General features: G+C 38.1%; 1 protein-coding gene across 2 annotated transcripts; it reads right to left on the minus strand.

The window, feature by feature from the left end:
- Nucleotides 1-1,061: 1,061 nt before the first annotated feature.
- Nucleotides 1,062-25,069, minus strand: DDX52 (DExD-box helicase 52). Of its 2 annotated transcripts, XM_061390315.1 has the most exons (15): nucleotides 24,927-25,069; nucleotides 23,648-23,840; nucleotides 20,030-20,160; nucleotides 18,871-19,056; nucleotides 16,829-16,972; nucleotides 15,843-15,954; nucleotides 13,728-13,800; nucleotides 13,030-13,233; nucleotides 10,639-10,729; nucleotides 8,650-8,772; nucleotides 8,382-8,532; nucleotides 8,131-8,206; nucleotides 6,757-6,828; nucleotides 6,118-6,210; nucleotides 1,062-3,068 (listed from the first exon to the last, which is right to left on the minus strand). In XM_061390315.1, the coding sequence occupies exons 1-15, from the start codon at nucleotides 25,011-25,013 to the stop codon at nucleotides 2,978-2,980; spliced, it is 1,827 nt and encodes a 608-aa protein (XP_061246299.1). In that variant the 5' UTR covers nucleotides 25,014-25,069; the 3' UTR covers nucleotides 1,062-2,977. The 2 variants fall into 2 exon arrangements, with proteins under 2 accessions (XP_061246299.1, XP_061246300.1); XM_061390316.1 differs by lacking the exons at nucleotides 23,648-23,840; nucleotides 24,927-25,069 and adding an exon at nucleotides 20,467-23,616.
- Between the last annotated feature and the right edge of the window lie 1,574 nt (nucleotides 25,070-26,643).

Consider the following 26,643-nt stretch of genomic DNA (forward strand, 5'->3'; position numbering starts at 1 on the left):
TTCAGGGCTTTTACAGGGAGACAGTTCATAATAATAGTTATCCTTTATTGGGCACAAATCACTGGTTAGAAACTTTACTGTTTCAAATCCTCAGTGTCCCTAAGAGTTACTATTGGCATTTCAGATAAAAAAAAACAAGGTTAAAAGAATTTGTAATTCAGACCACACAGCTGCAAAATACCAGGACCAGGATCCAAGTTAAAGTGTTTGACCTCAAAGTCCTTGCTTATTTCAACTACAGTGTGCTATTTTTTTCCCTCATGTCCACAAATTTCATTCCTCCCTTTTAGATGGAACTGTGTAGCAGATGTTCCAATTGATATAAACTGATACATACGACCAAACTCCATATAAATCCATTGACAAATCAAGTTGATATAGGCTTATGTAGCCACTTTAAAAGATGGGTGATTTTAAGACAGGAGAAACTACCTAAAAAAAAGGGGGGGGGGGGAGGAGTATTTCAAGGATCATAAAGACATAATTTCTGTTTCTGCTGGGAATACTTTGCTCTCTTTTGCATGCTGGCTGTTGTAAGTCTCTGGCTGTCAGCCGCTCCTGACATTTCCAGTTCAGGTTAGCTGCTCTCATGTGACGCTTCAGCACTGTGGCCTTATGTCTAACATGGCACTTACCACACTATTTGTCCTTTACTTTATCCCCGCCACTACACTGTTAGGGCAGGGACTATGTTATGAGGCTTTGTATTCCTAACCAAACAATGTGTATTTAAAGAATATTTTTTTGTGACGTGATCACATGTCGGGCACAGTGCTAAGTGCTTCTAATCTTGAGACATAGTTGGTATTACCCTCAATTTCAGTAATAATAAAAAAAAAGATTGGCAAAAGGGTGGCACCAGTGCATCCACCTCCAGAGTATATTGTGAGTCAAGGATCTGTTTGCAAGAACGAAAACATCACAGGCTTGGTACAGTATTTCTTGCACCTTGCAGCAATAGGTCTCCATTTACATAAATTCTGAAGATGAACAATTTTTGTCCCATCTAAAATATTTTAAGTTGGAGTCTACCCATCCTGACTCTAGAATAAAAGACTGACTAAAGGAAATAAGTAAGTTTAATTCAAATGTTGCTGAGTAAAGTTTATTACAGTATCGATGACCATAACTAACATTCATGTCAGGTGCCACTCCAAGTACCTTACATGTATGAAGTCAATTTTTTATTCCACTGTACAAAACTCAGTTCACTCAGTCATGTCCAACTCTTTGTGACCCCATGGACTGCAGCACATCAGGCCTCCCTGTCCATTGCCAACTCCTGGAGTTTACTCAAACTCGTGTTCATTGAGTCTGTGATGCCATCCAACCATCTCATCCTCTGTCATCCCCTTCTCTTCCTGCCTTCAATCTTTCCCAGCATCAGGGTCTTTTCAAATGAGTCAGTTCTCCGTATCAGGTGGCCAAAGTACTGGGGTTTCAGCTTCAGCATCAGTCCTTCCAATGAATATTCAGGACTGATCTCCTTTAGGATGGACTGGTTGTATCTCCTTGCTGTCCAAGGGACTCTCAAGAGTCTTCTCCAGCACCATAGTTCAAAAGCATCAATTCTTTGGTGCTCAGCTTTCTTTATAGTCCAACTCTCACATCCACACGACTACTGGAAAAACCATAGCTTTGACTAGCTGGACCTTTGTTGGCAAGGTAATGTCTCTGCTCTTTAATATGCTGTCTAGATTGGTCATGACTTTTCTTCCAAGGAGCGTTTTTCATGGCTGCAGTCACCATTTGCAGTGATTTTGGAGCCCAGAAAAATAAAGTCTGACAGTTTCCACTGCTTCCCCATCTATTTGCCATGAAGTGATGGGACCAGATGCCATTATCTTAGTTTTCTGAATGTTGAGCTTTAAGCCAACTTTTTCACTCTCCTCTTTCACTTTCATCAAGAGGCTCTTTAGTTCTTCTTGGCTTTCTGCCATAAGGGTGGTTATCATCTGCATATCTGAGGTTATTGATATTTCTCCCGGCAATCTTGATTCCAGCTTGTGGTTCTTCCAGTCCAGCATTTCTCATGATGTACTCTGCATAAGTTAAATAAGCAGGGTGGCAATATACAGCCTTAATGTACTACTTTCTCTATGTGGAACCAGTCTTTTGTTCCATGTCCAGTTCTGAGTAATGGAATATTACTCGGCCATAAAAAGGGACACATTTGAGTCAGTTCTAATGAGGTGGATAAACCTAGAGCCTATCATACGAGTGAAGTAAGTCAGAAAGAGAAAGATAAATATCATATATTAACACATATACAGAATCTAGAAAAAATGGTACTGAAGAATTTATCTGCAGGGCAGCAATGGAGAAACAGACATAGAGAATAGACTTATGGACAAGGGGAGAGGGGAGGAGAGGGTGAGATGTACAGAGAGAGTACCATGGAAATTTATATTACCATATGTAAAATAGATAGCCAACGGGAATTTGCTGTATGGGGGCAGAAAAGGAATCTCATTGTTATGGCTCCTACTACAAAAAGCCATCAACAAATTTAGAAACAGCAAAATAGAGAGATGAGTAGATTTATTCTTGGTAGACAGCTTGTGTTGCCTCTTGTCCATTTCCCTCCCACCACACCCCAAAAAAAAGTGGGTTCTCAAGACTTGACTTTGCCATGTGGTTCCAAATGCCTCTCCACAGCATATACAACACCTGCCTTCACACTTGAAGGGAAAAATCCAGCTTACCACATTTGGGTGTTGTTACTTTAAGTACAAGCTTTAGTTCTTCTATAAGAAGTATCACTCTGGATTCAAACCACACGGATGTCATTGAATGTTTTTCCCACTGTATAATCATTTAAAAATCACCTACGAATTAAAACTTGACATGATACACTGAGAATTTAGGATCATTTTTCACCAGTCCCATGTTCTTGTGGTTGACTTCAAATATTTGGTACAGGTGATTATAAGACGATATATTCCATGAAAAAAACATTCATGCTGGAATTATGAAATCACATTTGCGATACAGTTCTTTTAAAAGTCTGTTTTAAACTTTTGTCCTCAGGAGCTACTTTCTTCTTGTTCTGACCAGTGACCTTTTTCCTGTGATAATGAAAGGAAAGTTGAATTAGAAATTTTAGATATATGTACTTTCCAAAGCTCTACCAGTTTAATAAACATTTACTGAAACCTCCACGATCAAGTATATGAGACATTAGTAAAAAAAAGCTGTGTCTCTGCCCTTTAGAAAAACACATCCACCTAAGTGAGACAGAAACACCACAATAAACTACATTACAACATGGCATAAAAGATTCTGACCTAATAAAAAGAATTCACATTGATTAACTGCTAGACACTGTTACAAGTGCTTTATATGTATCAACTCAGATCTTCTAACTTATGAAAAAAGATTCTATTAGCATCCTCCTTATACAGATGTGGAAAACGAGGTGGAGTGGTTGAGTAACTTGCAGATCATCACACACTGGTAATATTAGATATGAACTCTGATATTCTGATTTTAGAGTCTGCTGAATGGTAAATGCCATCAACTAACTCTTAACCCAAGAAAAACACTTTTGAGAAAATAATCAACATTTGCATACTACAGTAGAGTAATGCCAATCAACTCAATCCTTCACTAACAGCAGCAGAGTTATTATTTATATAACTATTTCCATTACATATAGGGAGAAAGAGGCTTAAAGATGTGAAGTGATTTGTTCAAAATCACACAGAAGAGGTGGTATTAGAGCCAGTTCTTGCTCCAAATCCAGTCTCCTCCACCCTCTACTACACCAGGGTGAGTCTGTGGTGCCTGAAGTGAGGTCCACTAGGCAACAGGATTTAGGTGTATTACTCAGTTGGGAAGCAGGGTCTGAAGATATGGACTTAAGAGTAATCAGCACAGAGCTGAGGCCACAGGTGTGGGTAGGATCATTATAGCAACATCTACAGTGGAAAGGCAAGCTGGTGTCAGATCAACTCTTATGTGTATGTTAGGTTAAGAAGTATGGTTTTTAAATGTGAAGAAAATAGACAACTAAAGCACCTTAAGCAGGGGCTAGGGACAGGTTTATATCAAGTGTCCTCAAAGTCAGTGCAGCCGTAAGTTTTAATAACTTCAGGGCATAAAGGCTACAGACTTATAAAAATCAACAAAATATATAATTTAAAATATCAGTATTTCTTATTATAGTTCAACAGAGCCACGATCTTATGCTCTAGTTGATTTTCTGTCTTGGTAAAAACTTTCCTCAGCTGCTAGTCAGTACCTGAAAAGATTGCACTTTCAATCTTAGCTTTACGATCACCCAAGCATGAGGTTCTGCTGTACATGCAACAATTCAGAAAGAGCTCATCGCAGGAAACAGTCTAGTGAGACAGATAAGGTGACAAAGCAGGGCAACCTCCTGTGCCAATGCACTGGTCTACTAATCTTCTACCAATCCACCCAGGAACTGTTGCCACAAAGAAGAAAAATTAAAAATGCATTAAGGAGGCACAAAACTGATTAGGTATGAATTAATCTTTCCAGTGATGTATTTTTGTAAGGTTGTAACATTTATTCCTCCCGTTATTAAAGCTCAAAACCACTAAACCCTTGGGACACTCTGTACATGCCATGTACTGGGGTTGAACATGACTTCCCACAATTAATACAAAATGTCAGGCTGACTCTTCTCAGAAGGAAAGTGCAGGCCAGTTTTCTCACCTGGGTTCACCTTGTTCCTTCTACATGCCTAAATTTTACCTATCCCTGAAGATAATTCTACTTCTGTAAAACTTTTTGCAAACAACACCAATTTATAACGATTTTCCCTTCTCTAGCTTCTATTTTACTTAAAAATTATTTTCTAATTATTTTTTTCATGTATACTAATCTCCTTTCCCTAAGTTCAGGAAAGGGGTCTCATTTTACACCCTTTTAACATCTTACTACATATTATGTATGTAGTACATATGTAATACAAATACATGCAGTAAAGCTAAAGATGGACAGTAAGTACTTGGCAAATGCCCACATTTTATATATGTTATATATTAACTGGTACTGACAGAATTTAAAGTGTCATTTTTCTTAAATACTGGAAAGAATAGTACTATGCAGAATATTTCAGTCTACCTCCATGAGATCATGGTTTCCTAGTAGTGATAGGCAAAAAAGGTAGTCCTGTGTACATTCTAAAAAAAAAAAGAAAAAGAAAAAAACTATACTTTGAAATCCTCAAAACATTAAGCTAAATGAACTTATAGTTTACTCAAGTTTATAATTTATATATAAACAAATTTGTGTATAATTTCATATAAATATGTAAATGTTTATAATTTACATATAAATTTATAATTTACTCAAATTATACTTTTCAGAGATGTTTCAACATGCTTCAGTATAAATCCTACTGAAATCCCTTCCAGAATATGAAGCTTCAAGGAAGATTCCATTGATGTGAGTTGACAGTCCTAACAGGTGGCTTCTGTAGCGTGTCCAGATGCAGGCTGGGTGGAGATAGTGTGTCCATGTGTCCTAAGTCACTGTGTCCAACTCTTTGTGACCCCATGGACTGTAGCTCGCCAGGCTCCTCTGTCCATGGGATTCTCCAGGCAAGAATACTGGAGTGGGCTGCCATGGCCTTCTGCAGGGGATGTTCCTGACCCAGGGATTAAACCTGTGTCTCTTTAGTCTCCTGCACTGGCAGGCGGGTTATTTACCACTAGTGCTACCTGGGAACTCCATGTGGAGATAGTGGACAGTGCAATTCTAATTCACAGTGAATTGAAATCGTATTTCCAAAGATGGAAAAAAAATTCATTAATATGTTAAGACAAATTCCAAGATTGAATTAACCAAGTTTCCAAATCATTAGCAACCTGATATATTACTTTTATTAGATTCTATAATGGACTGTTGCTAATGTTTAGTCGCTCAGTTGTGTCCAATTCTTTGCGACCTCATGGACTGTAGCCCCCTAGGCTCCTCTGTCCATGGAATTTTCCAGGCAAGAATACTGGAGTGGGTTGCCATTTCCTTCTCCATAATGGACTGTAGACCTATTAAATTTTATTTCTAAAAATCTATCCTAAGGAAAAAGAAAGCCCATGTTATATGAAAATGACAGAGTCAAACTAACTTTTACCATATACTTACCGTTTATCCTTTGCTTTTTCTAAAAAATATTTTGGAGTTGTACTAATGCTCTCCCTTTCCAAGGGCTTCTTAATCATCTTTTTCTTTTGTTTACTGGAAGTTACAAAGAGAAGAAAGAACTGAATTAAGTGCAACTTAAATTTAGAGAGCTAAAACTAAAACTAGTTTTGGTTCTTGGTCACAAAATTTGTTTATCTACTTACTGGTTTATAGTGACAACACTGTATCCACTTTAATATACTAGTTTACCTAATAGTATCTAGAGCGGTAATCCAAAGAGATGAAATTCAACCAATTTTTACAAAGGCACTGATTATGATTAAAATATGTGTCACTCATATCCTGCCAATAAGCGCTAGAGTCTGATTCTGGCCAATTAACTACTTTTTACTAGCTTTATGAATTAAAATCTGAGCATATTTCACTCACATTTAATATTTTAAAAATCTGAGTACTTAAAATTTCAAGGATGAAAAACTGACAGGGAAAGAGCACACAATATTCACAAATATTTAAGTGGAAAGTTTTTACTTTAGAAGGTTCTGAAACAGTAATGTTGATAGAACCACAATGTACGAGTGTGAAAGTAAGAATGTACATGCAAAGAGAGAGAACTCCCAAGTAAACTTAAGACTGTACCTTAGTAGTTTCTGGAAACCTTTTATGTATTCTGGGACAGGACATCCAGCCTGCTGGATAACATTGGCAACACTGAAAAAGGTACCAGTAAACATAAATTTCTATCTTGTCAAACTGTTGTTTATGTACTTAAACCCTCTGTACAATAGAAGAGGAACTAAGACTACACAAACAAGAAACTAATCCAGTAAAGTGTTCTGATCAATTATTACCAGAAGCAATCACATTGGACTACTGAGAGAAGAGTCTGCTGGACTGCAATTAAGGTACTGATGAATAATTTTAGCTAGCAACCGCTTCTACTCAACATGCATCAAGCCCTAACCAGCACAGCCCAGTGCTGGATGAAAACGCTGAAGGCAGAGTCACACTTAAATTTATTAAATCATAGGGCTTGGCTGACTTGAGCTTCTCATGTACAGTCACTTATTCAATGTACAGTCATTTAGAAGCTTTTGTAGTAAGTATCATCATTATCCCCATTTCCCAGATGGAAAAGAAAACTGAGGTGCACACAGTGATATGGGGGTGGGTCATCAGAGTCACATGCTTAGAGCTGCTGAGGAGAACTCAGGTGCATCAAGGCTGCTGGAATACAGTCCCCTACATATCACACGAGTCTGCTCACGACAAAACCAAGGTTGACAGAGCCAAGGCTCAGAAGGCACAAATCAAAATCTGTGCCACAACTGAGAAACAGGTCAATGTATAAACCACCTCCATCCACAGCTTGATTTGTTAGAAATATGAACTGCTGTCAGTTATCATCAGCCTAACATTACTGTAGGCAGCCCAAGTGTAGGAAACACAACTCAGCTTTTACATTAACATCTAGGATGATGGGCTAAATTAAGATGAGATTCTAAAAATGTATCCATCATATGTTACCCAGGCCTCAAGGAGCTACAACTGAATAATACTGGAGTGTGTTACTAAAGCAGTTTTTCCTCTATGACAAGTGACCTGGGACTAAAGATAAACTCCATCTGCCCCTAAAAGTAATGGGAAGAATGTACCATGCTAAGAGATCATTTTGACTAGGCTGTAACATAAAGAGATTCAGGGATTAACTTTAACTATTCACTAATCCAAAAACCTTAATATTACCTTGTGATTAATATCAAGTGATGTTATTGGAAGAATTCTTTGAGTATGAAACTTAAATGAATATTCTCTTGTGAATACTTCCAAAATCTAACAACGGAAGAACAAAAACGAAGCCTTTTGATCGTTTTTCTTTCATGGCTAACATTTGGTTGACTAATATCATAAAAGAATTTGGGACATAGCCATTTTGTAATTATCCATCAATTGTGTATAAGAATAAAGAACTAATTTTGCCAACTTAATGCTAAGCTATTTCTCCTAATTTACCTTCTTAATAATGGTTTATCATCTTCAGTGAAAAATGTAACAGCTTTTCCTTTATGCCCAGCTCTTCCAGTTCGACCTAAGAGAAATCAGATCATTAAAAAAAAAAAAAAACTCATTTTTGAAGGGAATGGGACCTTCAAGATTCACATATACAAGTCACTGGATTTTTACAGTACTGAAAAAATGAACATGCTGAAGGGACTCTGGTAGACATGCTAAGACAGATGAGTGGGGGTGGGCACGTGACTCACCTATCCTGTGAATATATTCCACTGAGCTGGTTGGAAAGTCATAGTTGATAACCAAGTTCACACCTTTAAAATCGATCCCTCTGGCTAGCAAGGCTGTACAAATAAGAACCCAGATTTTTCCTGCTCTGAAGCTGTGGACTGTGTTATCTCTCTGGTTAAGAGAACATACGAGAGATGTTTTAGCACCACTCTGGGAATGGAAAACAAGTGCTTCATAAATGCCAGTACTTAGTTCTTTGTTGCTTTGAAAGTTTACATTTGACTTTACCTGTTGCTGTGTTCTGTCTGCATGAATAACATCCACGTTAATACCTTCATATATGAGCTCATGAAAAAGTTCTTTAGCCCTTTCAATGGACTGAACAAAAACAAGAACAGGTGGATTGAAACCCTAAAAGAAAGCACACATAACCCATAATTAAGAATATAACTGCATCATTTCATAAGATTTTAATTCAATTTAGAAATTGCCAAATTTCTCAGACCTGTGGTCTAAGCTTGCCTCCATCTTCCTCAGCACCCATTCTCTACAATGGACTTTTCCTACTTCCCTTCAACAGTACTCTCCATTTTGCCCATCCCAAAAATCTTGTCTAATTAATCCCCCTTCACCTGTCTACGGCAATGCATGTCTACTCCTTGAAATAAACATGTTTGCTTCTGTGCCTCAGAACATTTTTGTTCCTTCTTAAAATGTAGTAATTATCACTTTAATCCATTATTTATCCTAACTGTGGGTATTCCAAAAAGCTTAGTTCCTGGTTCTCAGTTCTCTCAAAATTATCTTATCAAGTTAGACAAAATTTAAGTTATAACTACCAGCTCTAAGCAAATGATTTTTACATTTTGTATTATCAAACCCTGATTCTCTCTCAAACCAGCTTTCTATATTTTCAACTGTCAGCATTAGGACTTGACCTTGTAATTATGGTCCATACATCCTTTCAGAATCTAATGCGAGATATGAAGCTGTCTAATAGGTAGTCAGACATTCACACAATTTCAGAAGGTTCACAAAACAAATTCATGCATGGCTAAAAATCCCTGGAGTATAATCCTATGTGAATATCTGTCAAAACCTTCTATTTCCTATTGCCAAGTGACATCAATAACTAACAAATAGCACAATGTGCCAAGCACTAGTCTAAGTACTATATTTGTATCAATTCAGTCATAAAACAAAAAACCCCACTCCAGTGGGCCCTACTCATGTAAGGCCCCAGTTCTACATGGAAGCAGCAGAGTGGTGGGGGGAGATTTATATATACATGCATACTCTTGTTTTATTGCACTTGGCAGGTTTTTCATAAATCAAAGGTTTGTGGCAACCCTATGTTCGAGCAAGTCTATCGACACCATTTTTCTCCCAGCACCATTTGCCTACTTCTTGTCTCTGTAGCACATTTTGGTAATTCTTAGAATATTTCAAACTTTTTCACAATTATTATATTTGCCACGGTGAGCCGTGATCAGTCCTCTTGGATGTTACTAATATAACACACTGAAAGTGATGGTTACCAAGTTTAGCAATAAGGTATTTTTAATTAAGGTGTGTACATTGTTTTTTTGACATAATGCCACTGCACACTTGACTACAGCATATGTAAATGCAACTTTCCTACGCACTGGGAAATCCCCAAAATTCCTGTGACTCACTTAATTATGACACTGGCTTTACTGTGGTGGTCTGGAACTGAACCCCCAGTATTTCTGAGGTCTGCCAGTTCACAGATGTGGAAAAAGGAGGCTTTTGGGGCATCAACTATGTCTTTTCCTAGCCTTCCCTGCTCTGGGGACAGAAAACTTAACTTTATTCTCAGAGGTGAGCCTCTCCACTTGGGACGAGTTGCTCCAATGTGCTTCTTACTGATTTGCCACTGGATTACTAAACACGACGGAGAAGGCGATGGCACCCCACTCTAGTACTTTTGCCTGAAAAATCCCATGGACAGAGGAGCCTGGTAGGCTGCAGTCCATGGGGTCGCTAGAGTCGGACACGGCTGAAGCGACTTAGCATGCAGGCATGCGTTGGAGAAGGAAATGGCAACCCACTCCAGTGTTCTTGCCTGGAGAATCCCAGGGACGGGGGAGCCTGGTGGGCTGCCGTCTATGGGGTCACACAGAGTCAGACACGACTGAAGTGACTTAGCAGCAGCAGCAGTACTAAACACGACGCAGCAAAACGTGCTCAGCCTCCCGTCAGTAATACAAGGCTTGGTGAGCTTCATCAAAATTTGAAAATGCAGCCCAAATTTACCTTTTTAACAAGTTCTCTCATGGCCAGTAGTTTTCCAGTCTCTGAACCAACAAAGAGAAGCTCTTGTTCTACCGTCTCTACTGCAGAATTCCTGAGAAGGAAAACATATCTTACAGTGTGACAGCCAATCTTTGTTTTTCCCCATAAATTTTAAATAAATGAAAAAATTTACACATACCTCCAAAAGAATGATTTTTTCCATTATCAATATAAGTACCTAATTATTTATGTTTTAAAGACAAAGTTTTTTGAAATTTACTTTTACCTAGAGAATAACTGCTTTACAATGTTGTGTTGGTTTCTGCCATTTAACAACGTGAATCAGTCGTAAGTGTACGTATGTCCCCTCCCTCTTGAGCCTCTCTCCCTGTCCTACGCCTCTCAGTTGTCACAGAGCTCCCTGTGTTATACCAAGGTTTTTAAATTTTAGTTCAAGTACAGCTGATTTACAATGTTGCATTAGTCTCTGGTGATTCAGTTATACACACACACACTTTTTCAAACTCTTTTCCATTATAGGTAATTATATGTGGTTTATGTATTTTACCTTTAGAAGTTTGCATCTGCTAACCCCAAACTCCTGCTTTATCCCTCCCCCCTCATTCCCTCTTTGGTATTCGTAAGTTTGTTTTCTATGTCCATGAGTCTGCTTGTTTTGTAAAGAAGTTCACCTGTATCATTTTTAGATTCTACACATATTCTACAATATCACATTTGACTCTACTGTCTTCACTTCGTATGATCATCTCTAGGTCCATCCGCGTTGCTGCAAATGGCATCAGTGAGTCGGACGCGACTGAAGCGATTCAGCAGCAGCGGCAGCATTCCACTGTGTATGTACATATCACATCTTGACCCGCTTACCTGTCAGTAGACATTTAGGCTGTTTCCACATCTTAGCTGTTATAAATAGTGCTGCTATGAACACTGGGGCGCATGTATCTTTTCAAATTAGTTTCCTCTGGATATATGCCCAGTAATAAGACTGATGTATCATATGGCAACTCTATTTTTAATTTTTTAAGGCATCTCCATACTGTTCTCCATAGTGGCTGCAACAACTTATATTCCCACCAACAGTGTGGGAGGGTTCCCTTTCCTCTACACCCTCTATAGCATTTATTCTTTGTAGCCCTTCTGACGATGGCCATTCTGACTGGTATGATGTGGTGCCTCATTGCAGTTTTCAGTTGCATTTCTCTAATAATTAGTGATATCGAGCATCTTCTCATGTGCCTATTGGCCATCTGGATGCCTTCTTCAGAGAAATGTCTATTTAAGTCTTTAAATGTTCTCTTCTGATTATAAAAATGTTATTTCAATTAAAAAAAGACATAAACAATAAGTTGCCCACAATTCTACCATTTTACGATAAATTTTGATATTTTGTTGTGTTCTAATCATATATTTTCATGTTTCCAATCTTTCAAAATCTTTCTAAAAGTAAAACTAATGGGTAAAATCAGAACATTTTAAAGGTTGCTTCATATGGCTAAATTTTTTTCATAACGATAGCAAAGGTTTATTTACAGACAGATAGTTGGAGTGAGGTATCTCAAGGCTTTATTAACACTCTATAAGCCACTGTAATATACTATGTATAAATACTTTTTCCACTCTGTTATCTCCTTTCATAATTATATTTATGGTGAATCTGTTCTATTTTTCTTTTTATACACAGGAGTTTTAAGTTGGAAGTAGCTAGGATATTCTTTATTATTTCATTTGGCTTTTTACTTAACACAGTATTACAAGCACTTTTTCATACAGCCACAATCTTCACTTTTACTACTTCATTTCCATTCTCCTGGCAACAAAACTGGAGTACATGTTCATTCCCTTCTCCAGGGAATCTTCCCAACCCAGCAATTGAACACAGGTCTCCTGCACTGCAGGCAGATTCTTTGCTGTCTGAGCCACCAGGGAAGCTCCATACTACTTCATGGGTTGCACTACAGTGTATCAAGGGGAAGTATTATAATTTCATAAAACTTTTTCCCTACCAATTAGCATAAATGCACCCCAAAATATTTTTAAAAAGGAATTATAAATCAAGTGGCTCAGTAACATCAGCTTCCTTCTCTCAGCCCTACTGAGTTAAGCCATCAAAGAAATTAAATCCTCTGGGTGGCCACAGAGCTCATGGTCATACTTTATGGAAGGGAAAAATCAACTAAACGCACAATGACAGTAATATCTACATGACAATATGAGAATGTCCCTTTAGATTATTCTAACACAGAATATCCTTAATCAATCTTGACTTTAAAGAATATGTTTCTTTCAGTAAAACTCTTTTTATTAATCTTAGGCCACACAACCTGTCTCTTTTAGTCTAAAATAATGACTTGTGTGGTTTTTTTAATCAGTGGGATAACGTGGAAGAATTACCTTGCTCCAACGGATACAGTAATGACACTGTCCAAGTTCAGTCTGCACCACTGTTCAACGTCATAGGCAAACGTTGCACTGAACATAGCTCTCTTCACCTTGTGGGATGTACAGGCCAAGAAAATGGAAGCCAGCTGGTCTCTGAACCCAGTTTTGCCATCTTCAAACAGTTTATCTGATTCATCTACTACCAGCCATTCAACACTAAGAAACAACAACAAAAAACATTTGTAGCTTATTGAACTGAAAGATCCAAGACACGTCACTAAACTGTGGGAACACATAAAGAAGTCAAACCACAATGACGCTTCTCAGATCTACATATTGTACCAGAAAAAGGTACAAGAAGAATAAGCAATAAAAAGGTAAAACAAGATCAACATAAATTAATGTACCTATTCCATTAGACCCCAAGGATATGAAGCTCCACTGGCAATGTCAGAACCTCAGATAAACGTTAGGAACTCCATCACCACTGCTGAAAGATGTGAAAAATTTCTAGGGAAACTGTACTAATTGCTTATCAGAATCTGTTAACTTTATTTCAGGCCAGATATTTCTCAGCACCAACACTGACTGAAAGCCGGCAGATGGCAAGCTCCAAAGGGCAATACTACAAGTATTATATTATAGTTGAGGACAAAATATAATCAACTTAATGAAAAACAAACATAAAAGACATTATTAAAGTAATGTACCTCGTTAGGTCTATTCCTGGAGGATCTTGTTTTAATAAATAGATTAGTCGATTTGGAGTAGTCACAAGGATATCTGTAAGGAAAAACAAATGGTACAAATTGCATAACATTCATCCCTCTTGAACTAGGGGATTAAGCCCCCTGCATTTCAGTTAATAACCTCAAGTGGGGAGAAGTGCTGATATGCACTATACCAATAACACAACAAACTAATGTACATATTTTTTTAATCCATCATAGCACAAACTACTAAATCCTTACTCTCCTTTTATTTGACTTGCATGGATCACAATAAACTGTGGAAAATTCTGAAAGAGATGGGAATACCACATCACCTGACCTGACTCTTGAGAAACCTGTATGCAGCTCAGGAAGCAACAGTTAGAACTGGACATGGAACAACAGACTCGTTCCACATAGGAAAAGGAGTACGTCAAGGCTGTATATTGTCACCCTGCTTATTCAACTTATATGCAGAGTATATCATGAGAAACACTGGGCTGGAGGAAGCACAAGCTGGAATCAAGATTGCCGGGAGAAATATCAATAACCTAGGATATGCAGATGACACCACCCCTATGGCAGAAAGTGAAGAACTAAAGGGCCTCTTGAGGAAAGTGAAAGAGGAGAGTGAAAAAGTTGGCTTAAAGCTCAACATTCAGAAAATGAAGATCATGGCATCTGGTCCCATCACTTCATGGCAAATAGATGGGGAAACAGTGGAAATAGTGGCTGACTTTATTTTTTGGGCTCCAAAATCACTGCAGATGGATTGCAGCCATGAAATTAAAAGACACTTATTCCTTGGAAGGAAAGTTATGACCAACCTAGAAAGCACATTAAAAAGCAGAGACATTAGTTTGCCAACAAAGGTCCGTTTAGTCAAGGCTATGGTTTGTCCAGTAGTAATGTATGGATATGAGAGTTGGACTGTGAAGAAAGCTGAGTGCCGAAGAATGGATGCTTTTGAACTGTGGTGTTGGAGAAGACTCTTGAGAGTCCCCTGGACTGCAAGGAAATCCAACCAGTCCATCCTAAAGGAGATCAGTCCTGGGTGTTCGTTGGAAGGACTGATGTTGAAGCCGAAACTCCAATACTTTGGCCACCTGATGTGAAGAGCTGACTCATTTGAAAAGACCCTGATGCTGGGAAAGATTGAGGGCAGGAAGAGAAGGGGATGACAGAGGATGAGATGGTTGGATGGCATCACCAACTCAATGGACATGAGTTTGGGTACACTCCGGGAGTTGGTGATGGACAGGGAGGCCTGGCGTGCTGCGGTTCATGGGGTCGCAAAGAGGTGGACACAACTGAGCGACTAAACTGAACTTGGCCTCTAAGAGGCAAGAATACAATCATCCCACAGTCTGCTTTTCAAACATTCGTTTGTTTTTCAGGAAAATACTTTCCTTAAATGGAACTTTATTCAGAAGTTCAAGATAAAAGCCAAGTAAAAGAGTTTCTCTGGTGGATGTTAAGAGTAGGGATGTAAGCCAGTCTTATCTGCAGAATACTTCCATGGCAGGTTAACAACCAATAGAATAAAGCAGGGATTATCAGTCTCAGTACTACAGACATTTTGGTTCAGACAACTTGCTGTAGGAGGCTGTTCTGTGCACTGCAGAATGTGTAATAGTATCTCTGGCTTCTATCCCTCTAATAGTAGCACCTCTCCCCAGCTGTGACAAAATATCTCCATATATTGCCAAATATCCCTGGGGTGGAGGGTGAGGTGGAGAACCCCTGGTATATATTTATGTAACTACTGGGTGAAAGGAGATTTCTTTCAGCTTTTCTAAAAATCGAACTAACTACACTTTAAGAATTTTTAGGTGGCAATTAGGATATTTGAAATTTCCAAATCCCTTACACTTCAAGCATGAACTGAACTGAATTTACAGCTTCCATCCTCTTGAATGCATGCTCAGTTGTGTCAGGCCCTGTGACCCCATGGAGCCTGCCAGGCTCCTCTGTCCATGGAATTTTCAGACAAGAATACTGGAGTCAGTTGCCATTTCCTCCTCCAGGGGATCTTCCCCACCGAGGGATTGAACCCGAGTCTCTTGCACTGGCAGGTGGACTCTTTACCATTTGTGCTACCTAGCAATCCCTTACCAAATTTCTTAGATGATTTAGGTCCAAATTTCTTGGCTGCAACTGCTGCTTTGTGGATCATGTGTATCCTGAATCCTGTTCCCTCAGACAGTTTTACTAACTCTCGGTGAATCTAAAACAGAAATGATAAAAACATCAGCTGCTGAAATACTTGGATAAGATGTACAGTCACTTTTTTAGTATTTATAAAATAGATCTAGTATCAATCCGTGAATACCTGAAATTAAGCTTATGATAATCTGTAGATTAACTTGGAATCTTGGCATTTTGGAACATCAATGCCAAATAAGATTCAGTAGTTTCTTCAGGTCTAGTAAACCAGTTCCAAGAGATAAAATCAAAACTCTTCAACTCTGTATTATTTTTAAGAATAAAGTACCATTTCAAAACTATTTCATACTTGGCATGTTTACATTAAGCACACGGGGAGAGTCGAATGGATCACAGTATAGTTTTACTTTCTCAAAAACTGAGATGAGGTTTCCTTTTTTCAAAGTGAGAAAAAAAGTTTTAAAGAGGAACTATATATTACAGACCACATCCCACTACTGTCTGTGGCTCAGACAGTAAAGAATCTGCCTGCAATGCAGATGACCCAGGTTCAATCCCTAGGGAAGATCTCCTGGAAAAGGGACTGACAACCCACTCCAGGATTCTTGCCTGGAGAATCCATGGACAGAGGGGCCTGGCGGGCTACAGTCCATGGACTTGCAGAGTTGGACTCAACTAAGCAACTAACACACATATGTTACAGTAGCCTTCCAACTACAAGGATCTTAGAGCATATACCACAGTATAAATGCTAAGATCATATTTTAGAAAATTATAAGACTTTATGCAGTAAGACACTTAGAAGTATGCTTTGTACACAATACTTGACCATGACAAAGACATGGCCCTTCTCTTCTGGACCTTTCTATTACCCTCAAATAAGAAAGATGACTGGCAAACACAAACACATACTTTTCAGAAACTACAGGTTATACCTGGCTGGCAAGTTCTCGTGTTGGTGATATAATCAGGGCTCTGAAGCCTTTATTTGTGGGTTGTTTCAGGTGCATTAAAATAGGAATGCTAAAAGCCAAAGTCTTTCCAGATCCAGTAGGAGCAGAAGCCAGAAGTTCTCGACCCTAAAAACAGAGTATATTAAGTATAAGGAAGAGTACATACATTTTTAGTGCCAGTCAAATAATGCTACCAGCCATAAAAATAAAATTATACACAGCAAGTCCAGATACTCACATTCCCATCATTCTTCTAACTTCTCCCATATTTGCTTTTCTAACACCACCCATCTCTGCTACCACCACCCCAACGGAGTTTCTGAGCATTATCACTAAAGTTAATTTGAACTGGGTAAAGAAACTAGATAACTAAAATCCAAAGATAATCCACAACCATATTCCCATTATTTCAATTTTCCTTTTCCCTAATCCTCTTTATCAAAGTTAAATCAGAAAACCAACTTTTGGTCCTGGTATCTGTATTGCTCCATCCTTACGGAAAATTTTAATAAATAACAGAAGGACTAAATGTAAAATAAAAAGTGGTGATAACACCAGTGACAGTCATATATAGGTGACAATCTTCAAAAAGTCACTGTGCTTTTTAAAGCTTTAAGCTAAGGTCACTACAGAAACAACACTTTAATGAAAATTAAAAGCAATTTTGCTATAATGTCAGTAAAAAACATCCTTCAAATATATTCTGATTTCAGTTTCCCAAAGAAAATGAAAAGGATTAATACAGATGAGGAGGGAGGGAACTCATACCCTTTGGCTACTACAATTGGGAAGGCCGCCTTGGTTATGTGGGGAGAAAAAGTCAGCTCTCACTACTATAAAAAGAAACCTCAGAAAAACTTAATTTCCAAAAATCTAAGTTAACTCATACCTCTGTTAACAGTGCATAAACAAATCATGGTATACTCATACAAGAGAATACTACTCAGCATTTCATATATCAGTAACAAATTGATATATGCAACATGGAGGAATCTCAAAAAAAGTTCACAGAGTGAAAGAAAGAAACCAAAAATAAAAGAACACATACTGAATGATTCCACTTATATGAATTCTATAATATATGGCAATAAGAACCAGAACAGGGCTTCCCTGGTGGCTAGCGGTAAAGAATCCACCTGGAATGTAGGAGACGTGGGTTTGATCCCTAGATTGAGAAGATCCCCTGGAGGAGGAAATGGCAACCCAATCCAGTATTCTTGTCTGAGAAATCCCGTGGACAGAGGAGCCTGGTGGGCTACAGTCTATGGGGTTGCAGAATCAGACACAACTGAGAGATTAAACAACACGAAGAACCAGAAGAGTGCTCACCTCTGGGTGAGGGTGGGGTGGGGACTGAATGGCAAGGGTATGAAACTGCTGAAATTCACTCAACTGTGCACTTAACATCTATGTATTTTTTCGGTACTTAAATATAGCTCAATAATAAAAGGTACTGGGATATGGGAATTCCCTGGCAGTCCAGTAGTTAGGACTCTGTGATTTCACTGCTGAGGGTGTGGGTACAATCCCTGGTTGGGGAACTAAGATCCCACAAGCTGCGCGGCATGGGCAAAATCTTTTAAAGTACTGGAATTAAAAACAAAGTCAGGTTATATACAAGAATTCAGCACTTCTGAAATAGTTCTTGGATATTATAAACCAAATCAATGATGGATAAACAGAACATAGTCTCTATGCTCAGAAGATGAACACATTTAGTTAAATGGAAAACGGTAAGTGCAGTTAGTGCAAATACATAGTATATAAAGTGTAAGATAAATGTTGCAAGAAAAAGAAAACATGGAGAATTGGGTGTTAGGGGAAAGAGTGTTGGTAAAGGAAAAAGATCACATCAAGCAGTAGTGATCAAGACAAATTTTATGGAGACACAGGTATTAGAGATGGAGTTTAGAGCATGGCAAGGATTTCAACAAGGGGAGATAAGGCAGAAGGGAGGATCTCACAGACAGAGGAAAGAGAATGAACGCACACACACACACACACTTCGAGGCCTTCACACTCACATGCAGCATAACTGGAATGGCTTGCATTTGGATTGGTGTAGGTGTCTGGAAGCCTGCATCTAGAATGTTCTGAAGCAGTCGAGAATTGATTTTATATTCCTGGTCAAGTTGCTGAAATGTAGCAATTGGGTCAGGAAGATCAGTTCCTTGGACATGAATTTTATGTTTATTCCGGAAGAAGTTTAGCTGAAAAGTAAAATAAGGGGATTTGGTAAAATACATTGTCAGATGTTGTAAAGCAATAGTAAGTTTCTGAAATAAGCTTTGGTAGCATATGAAGCTTTCTAGTTAAATTCCAGGCCGTGAAAGAGACATATTAGGTACAATTTCCACCCTTTCATAGAAGGATGACCTTCCTAACAATGAAACCTATCTAGCCACACTTTCCACATTTAATGTGTCAATGCCACGAAGAACATTATTCATACTCATGTGCTACTGTCACAGTCACAATCTTATATAAACTGCTAGAAGACAGGCACTGAATCCATCTAGTTGCTTTATGTGGCACTTAGCACACAAGTGCCGATGCTTTCTAACGATCTACCCTAAAAGCTCTACTTGTTAAGACTGAATGCCACTAGAAGAGTCAGGTGATGTTGGGTTTTTTTTTTTTTTTTTGGCTTTCCCACTCTCTGATCCAGACAGCCAAATTCTGGATTCAGGATTACTAAACGAGCTGAACAACACTCCATCTATAACATGGCAGGAGTGCAGCAAACTTGACAATGGCATATTTGTTGTCTCTTCTGAAGTCCACTCCTCCTAGTCCCAAGTTAGAAAACAGGTTTCTTAAGAATTCCAACTCTCAAATCCCCGTCACATGAAATTCTTCAAAACCAGTGAGTTTAACATAAAGGATAAAGTGGGCCAATTTTATGTTTATCAAAGGGAAATAAATTTAAAAAAATTAATTCTAAACACATTCTCAAATTTGACCCTAATTTTCAAGATTTTAAGATACTTTCAAGAATTTTAAATTTTAAAAATTTCAGCCACAGCACAAAGGCTACTTTAAGTTTTCATTAAAGTAAAATCTAGACTACTACAAATAACCTTCTATCTTAACAAAATCATACTGTGATGAACCAAAAAACCCAAGCACAGTGAAAAAGGCACAAGGCCAGAAAAACAATTAGGGTGAAGATATTTTTCTCACCTTTTCTTTTCTTAGCTGCTCTAACTTTCCTGAAGTTAGTTTATTTTTTCTTTTAACATTTTTATCTTCAATCTTTGCTTCCACAGATGATATCCACTGTATAGTAGAAACTTCTTCTTCAGAAGTAATTTCTAAAATATATATTTTTAAAAATTTAAAGATTTTAACTGTAACATTCTTAGGTGGCACAAATAGGCCATATCTTCACAATGAAAGAAAAAGTAACAGTTGATACAACTAGATAGTTTTGGTAACTGGCCTAGTTGACTTTGAAGTTTACGTGATAAAATAAATATGCAAGAATAGCTAAAAAAATTTTAAGAACAATAATTAGTAAAGACTACTTCTGGAATTTCTTTTAAATTTTTTTCAACATCACTGATAAACTGCATATATTTAAAGTATGCAATTTGAGGAGTTTTGACATATGTATATACCTGTTGGAGTTCCCTGGTGGCTCCGTGGTAAAGAATCCACCTGCAATGCAGTAGACATGGGTTTGATCCCTGACCTGAGAAGATCCCCTGGCGAAGGAAATGGCAACCCACTCCAGTATTCTTGTCTGGGAAATCCCCTGGACAGAGGAGCTTGGCAGACTACAGTCCATGGGGTTGCAAAAGAGTTGGACACGACTGAGTGACTAAACAACAGCAACAATACACCTGTTAAACCATCAACACATTCAAGGCCATTTTAATCAGTTCCCAAAATTCCTTGTAGCCCCTTATAATGCATTACTCCATTCCTAGGCAACAACCTGTATTCTCTCATTGTTGATTAATTAACTTTATTTTTTCCTGGAATCTTCTACAAATGGAATCATATAGTATGTACTAAATGTAGTCTGGTTTCTTTCACTTAGTATAGTTATCCTGACATTCATCCATTCAATCTATGTTGGAGCATGTATTGATCATTTTAAACCTTTTATTTATAGGGAGCATCCTATTGTATGGATATACAATCTGTCTATCCTCCACTGTCCAGGGCCATTTGGGTCATTTCATATTTTTAGCTATTACAAACAAAGCTATTATGAACACAAGTATACAAGTCTTTGTGAGAACATAGGTTTTCCTTTCTGTTGGGTAAATTCTTGGAGCAGAACAGGTGGATCACATGGTAAGTGTATGTTTATTATTATTATTTTTTAATTCTTTTCAATTTCTACCAAAAAAGCCAACTAGAATTTTAACTGGATTTGCACTGATACTATAGCTCACTTTAGGGAGAAAGCATCTAGTTGCTCAATCAATAAACATGGTATGCCACACTACTCTACTGGGATTTATAACACAGTATTAGTCTCTCAGTTGTGTCTGACTCTTTGTGACCCCATGGACCCTGGTCCCTCAGGCTCCTCTGTCCATGGGACTTTCCAGGCAAGAATACTGGAGTGGGTTGCCATTCCCTTCTCCAGGGGATCTTCTCAACCCAGGGACTGAACCCGGGTCTCCTGAATTGCAGGCAGATTTTTTACTGTCTGAGCCACCAGGTAAGCTCATTTATAACATAAAGCCATGTTAACTGAAACAAGCTTGTACTGGTTTATGAATACAGAATCAGAAGTAAATGAAATAGAACAGAACCCAAAGACCCAAATATATATGGGAAATAAGTTACAATAAAAGCTGTATCTGAATCCAATGGGGAGAAGATGGATTATCAATATATTAAGATAGTCGGCTAGCCATCTGGAAAAAAAAATTACATTAGTTCCTTATTTACTCTTTACACCAAATAAAATCCCAGAGGGCCAAAGATTTCAATATAACAAAATGAAACTACAAATAAGAAAGTATGGGAGAATTAAAAAAATATATATTAATTTAATGCTTAGGGCACAAAAGCAAAAATAAATTATAAAGGAAAAGATATATTTAACACATAAACTGGCAAAAACAAATAAGATTATGAGAGGACAAGCTAGAAAACATGTGTAAACCCAGTATGCTAGACAAGAGTTAATTCGCTACCAAATTAAGAGAAACAGATGGACAGTGTAATAGAAAAAAGGTGCAATGCGACATGAGGAGGCAAATTATAACAACAGAAAAAGAAAACTCTCATACACTGCTGGTGGGCATCACCAACTGGAATGACTTTTTTAAAAAAATAAAAAATTATGCTCACTTTTATGAGGAGACAGTTGGCATTAACAGACCTGAATCATTACTAATCCACAAGACCTTGAATTCTCCCATTACAACTCTTTACATCTATCCACACTTGCTACTCAACGATTACAGGATGTATCTGTGTGTTTCTGGTTGCCCAATATTTGAATCTTTTCCCTAAGCTGGTGTCAGGTCTTTTTAGAATTCATCTTGATGGAAGGCTTTATAGTAAACTTCCCTGTAGCCAGGAAAGGCAAATGACTTTTATTGCAACACTGTCACCAAAACTGTGGAAGCAAAGTAAATGTTCCTAACACAGAAACTTGTCAAACCAATTAATGGAACATCCCTACAATATATAGCAGGATACTATGCTATGGCTCAAAGAACAAAGCAGTGGACTTCCTAATGATACTATGTTTCTGGTGGACAATTCCTAAATATCTAAATTTAAAATAAGTTTATCTGTTAACTATGAAATCCCACTTTTAAGAATTTATCAAAGAGATATACCCACACATACACAAAGTAGAATAACATTTACTGCAACACTGTAAAAGCAAAAGTGGAGAAACAAGTTAAAGGCCCACCACTTAGGAACTTGTCAAATCAATAATGGAATGTATAACGGGATGTGACGCTGCATTAAAATGAACAAGGCAGTGCATTTCCTATTCATTCATAACAAATTCCAAGATATAGTTTTTTTATAAGAGGGGTAGAAGGAAGGAAGTTTCAGAACAGAACAGCACGTAGAGTATGCAATCATTCATGCTTTTTACGGGAGGTATAAATACATGTCAATAGACTATCTCTACAAAAATATCTAAGAAACTGAGTAACAGAGGTTGCCTCTGGAGAAACAGGGGACTAGAGATAAAACGCTGGGAAGAAAATTTACTTTTCACCCTTGTATAACTTTTAAAAATCATGTGTAACTATTTACTCTACCAAAAAGGTAAAATGGCTAGGAAACTTAATAGATGAACAAGGAAAAAGACAAATACCCCTATAGTTGAGTACTGAAAAAAAAAAAAAAACCTTGTGAAAAATAGCCAACGAGTACAAACAAGTCACAAAACTTGAAATGTAAATATCCAGTAAAGCCTATGAAAAGATGTTCAATCTCACCAGTTATCAAGAAAATATAAATAAAAAAAGTTTCACTCATTAGATTGGGGAGGAAAAAAAAAAGACCAACAGTATCCAACACTGCCATGGCTGTAGGAAGTCACTTTGCAGTTATCTGTTCAAAGGAAGAAGTGTGCGTGCCCTTTCACCCACTGAATCCACTTTGGGGATGCTAATTACAGAAATAACAGCACCTGTATAAAAAGATATGTTTACAAGTATCTTTACTGTAACAATATTTGTAATCACAAATACCCTGAAACAACCTGAATGCTATCAAATGACAAACAGCCATATATTGTCTGACATGTAACCATAAGGTTGTACTATTTCTGTAAATGAAAACAAAAACCATAAATCAAGCCCTAACCTGAAGTTATCTTCTTCTTTTTCCTGTTCTGCTTCTTCCTTTCAATTTGGCTTTCTTCTGTTTTCTCTTCATCTGGTAGCTCCTGATGAGTTCTTAATGCCCCACAATCACCTGGGACAGGCTTTTTGTTTCCAAAAAAGTCCAGTCCCTGTAGCACCTCCGAGGAATCAAAGTCATATTTCCTTTTTCCTATCTAAAACCCAAAAAATTTTAAATGAAATCTGTGGACAGATTTGGCATTGTTATCACTTTAGCAGCACTGACAGTAAGGACGTGGGTACAATGACTCCCAATCTTTTTTGTCTTTCACCAAATATCTGTTGAGCTGACAAGAGTTTGGGCAAATGGAATCCAAGATGACACCTTTTCTGACTTTATAACAGTAATAATAATAATCATAATAGCAACTAACACTTTTAAGCCTAACACTTACGCTTAATCTGCATAACAATAACACTGCATAATCAGGCAAATTTCTAACCATGTTTAGATATATTAAATTCCTCCTTCCTTCAACTACCCTAACAAGGTAAATAGCAATATTGCAGATGAGAAAAATCGAGGCATTAACAGGTGAAGCAACTTTACCAAGGTCTCAAAACTGGTAACTGGGAGGCCGAGGATTTGAACTTGAATAATCTGGTTCCAGAGTTCAAATTCTTAACAACTACACTATACCGTCAGAGAAAGAAGAAACACAGGTGTGGCACACACACAAAAATGTCTCCAGTCCCAATACCAAAGTTGATATTCAAGATTTTTCACAACTGGGCCCCAACTTCTCTCGATTTATCACTCACTACTTTCCCTCTGTAAGAGCACCCATTTCAAATGGTTCTTCTCACTACTTAATACGCCGTGGAGTAGCGGGAATTAAAAAAAAAAAAAAAATGCCCAGGCAAGCCAAGACAAACACCGTGAAATAATCTGTTCTCTCCTTTTGAGGTTGTTGCTGTTTTTCAAATTATTTTCCATCAGTTTCGGAGAAAAGATAATTTTTGAGAGTAAGATTCTAACGGTGCTTTCAATAAACTCAGAAGAGCGGCTAGGGAGGTGGAATGCAGGTGAAACATTTCCTTGCTAGACCCAACCAAGTCTACAGAAGGACAGGTAAACGGTTCATTCAGAAGGCTGCGGTAACCTGAACGCCAAATGAGGGAAAATGCCCCACAACCAGGCCACGGGGTCTCCGAGTGCGGGCTCCCCCAGCAGCCAGCAATTTCTCCTGCTCCCGCCCCTTCTCAGTTACTCGCGCTTCTGCCTGGAAGCGATACAATACCTGGAATCGAGCTGCGTCCGCTGAAAAGCGTCTCAAGTCGAATTTGGCCCCCACGCCGAGCCGGCGAAACAGATCGTGAGCATCCATCTTTACCCAGAAAGCTCCGTGGTCTCATAGCGCCTGCGCAGAGGACTTCCTCTCCCAGAAGGCCTAGGGCGGGCGGAAGTGGCTTGGGGAGAGGGCGGGGCCTCCTGGCTGTGAGACGTCGGGCGGGTTTACAGAGTTACGGTCTGTCGTTATTTGTTTGATTAGAAAAATATTTATCTAAATCATGCCAGGCACTCACTGTTCTATACTTTAGGGATAGTTTGGTAAACAACACTCCACGAATTTCACCTCAGGAAACTTATATTTTAGTGTTGATAGAAGATGTTAACAAACAAGCAGAATAATTCCTAAATCAGAAAAGTGACAATGAGACAAGGGTAAAAATGGAAACAGGGAGGTCAGTCAAAGTAGAAATGATGGTGGTGGCTTGGACTAGGGTGATGAGCTGAGCTGATGGAATTAAATGGGTAAATTTGAGATATGTTTTGGAGGCAGATCTAAGTACACCTGATGAATTTCATATGAGCGAAAGGGAGGAATCACTCCTATGTTTTTGTTTTAAAATCTGGGGTAAGTGGCATGCCGATTACTGAGTTAGGAAAGACGGAAGGAAGAACAGCTATTTTGTGTGAAGATGAGGCATGGAAGGTGAAAATCACTTCCTATGTTTTGGGCATGTTAAGATGCCTCATAGATTTCAAGTGGCGGTTAAGTCCAAGTGGGCAGTTGATTACATGAGTCTGAAGCTCAGGGGGAAAGGTCAGGGCTAGAAAAATAAATTTAGGAGCCATCAAAATATAAATAGTACAATGGGATCATGTCAAACAAGCATTTAACTTGTTAATTGAGTTATACATATTCAACCATAGAGTGAGAAATACTTTAAATTGTGTGGCTCCTTTACATTCAAGAAAAGCAAATGTGGAGTGAGGAGGAGATGAGGGCTGAGAGTCTGCTGAACCCTCTGATGGAGTTGGTCCCTAATTCTCTCTAGCAGGAGCAGCTTGTTCCAACTGTGTCTGCTCTTTAAAAATAAGTAGTTTTCACGAAATGTGAAAGTTCAAGTACTTTTTCATCTATTTCTCAATGAAAACAATTTATCTCAGTACAGGAGGGGAAAAAATCAACTGAGTTTTTAGGAAATGGAGTATTGGTCTTCAATTTGGCACATAAATACGGCCACAATCATATGTAAAATCAACATGTATGAAACCACAACTGCTGTAGTTTATGCGTGATTTAAGGAATTTCCAAGAATAGTTACTTAATAAGTTTTTTCTTTATGAGCTGACTTTAGAACCCAATCCCTGTGTAAGTGGTGACAAACCTATATGTAAAAGCATGATCATAAATTGGAATACAGAATGAATCAGGGCAAAAGCTAATAGAGTTCTGCCAAGAGAACGCATCAGTCATAGCAAACACCCTCTTCCAACAACACAAGAAAAGACTCTACACATGGACATCACCAGATGGTCAACACCAAAATCAGGTTGATTATATTCTTTGCAGCCAAAGATGGAGAAGCTCTATGCAGTCAACAAAAACAAGACCAGGAGCTGACTGTGCCAAATTCAGACTTAAATTGAAGAAAGTGGGGAAAACCACTAGACCATTCAAGTATGACCTAAATCAAATCCCTTATGACTGTACAGTGGAAGTGAGAAAT

This window comes from Bos javanicus, chromosome 19 (assembly GCF_032452875.1).
Source record: "Bos javanicus breed banteng chromosome 19, ARS-OSU_banteng_1.0, whole genome shotgun sequence".
Classification (NCBI taxonomy): Eukaryota; Metazoa; Chordata; class Mammalia; order Artiodactyla; family Bovidae; genus Bos; species Bos javanicus.

Excerpts from the sequence above, each read along its gene's own strand:
- DDX52 (XM_061390315.1), bottom strand. The coding sequence starts at position 25,013 with ATGGATGCTCACGATCTGTTTCGCCGGCTCGGCGTGGGGGCCAAATTC. Across the intron at positions 15,955-16,828 it reads CACGAGAACTTGCCAGCCAG|ATTCACCGAGAGTTAGTAAA; the intron begins GTATAACCTGTA and ends TTTCTGTTTTAG. Across the intron at positions 8,207-8,381 it reads GGAATATATTCACAGGATAG|GTCGAACTGGAAGAGCTGGG; the intron begins GTGAGTCACGTG and ends GATTTCTCTTAG.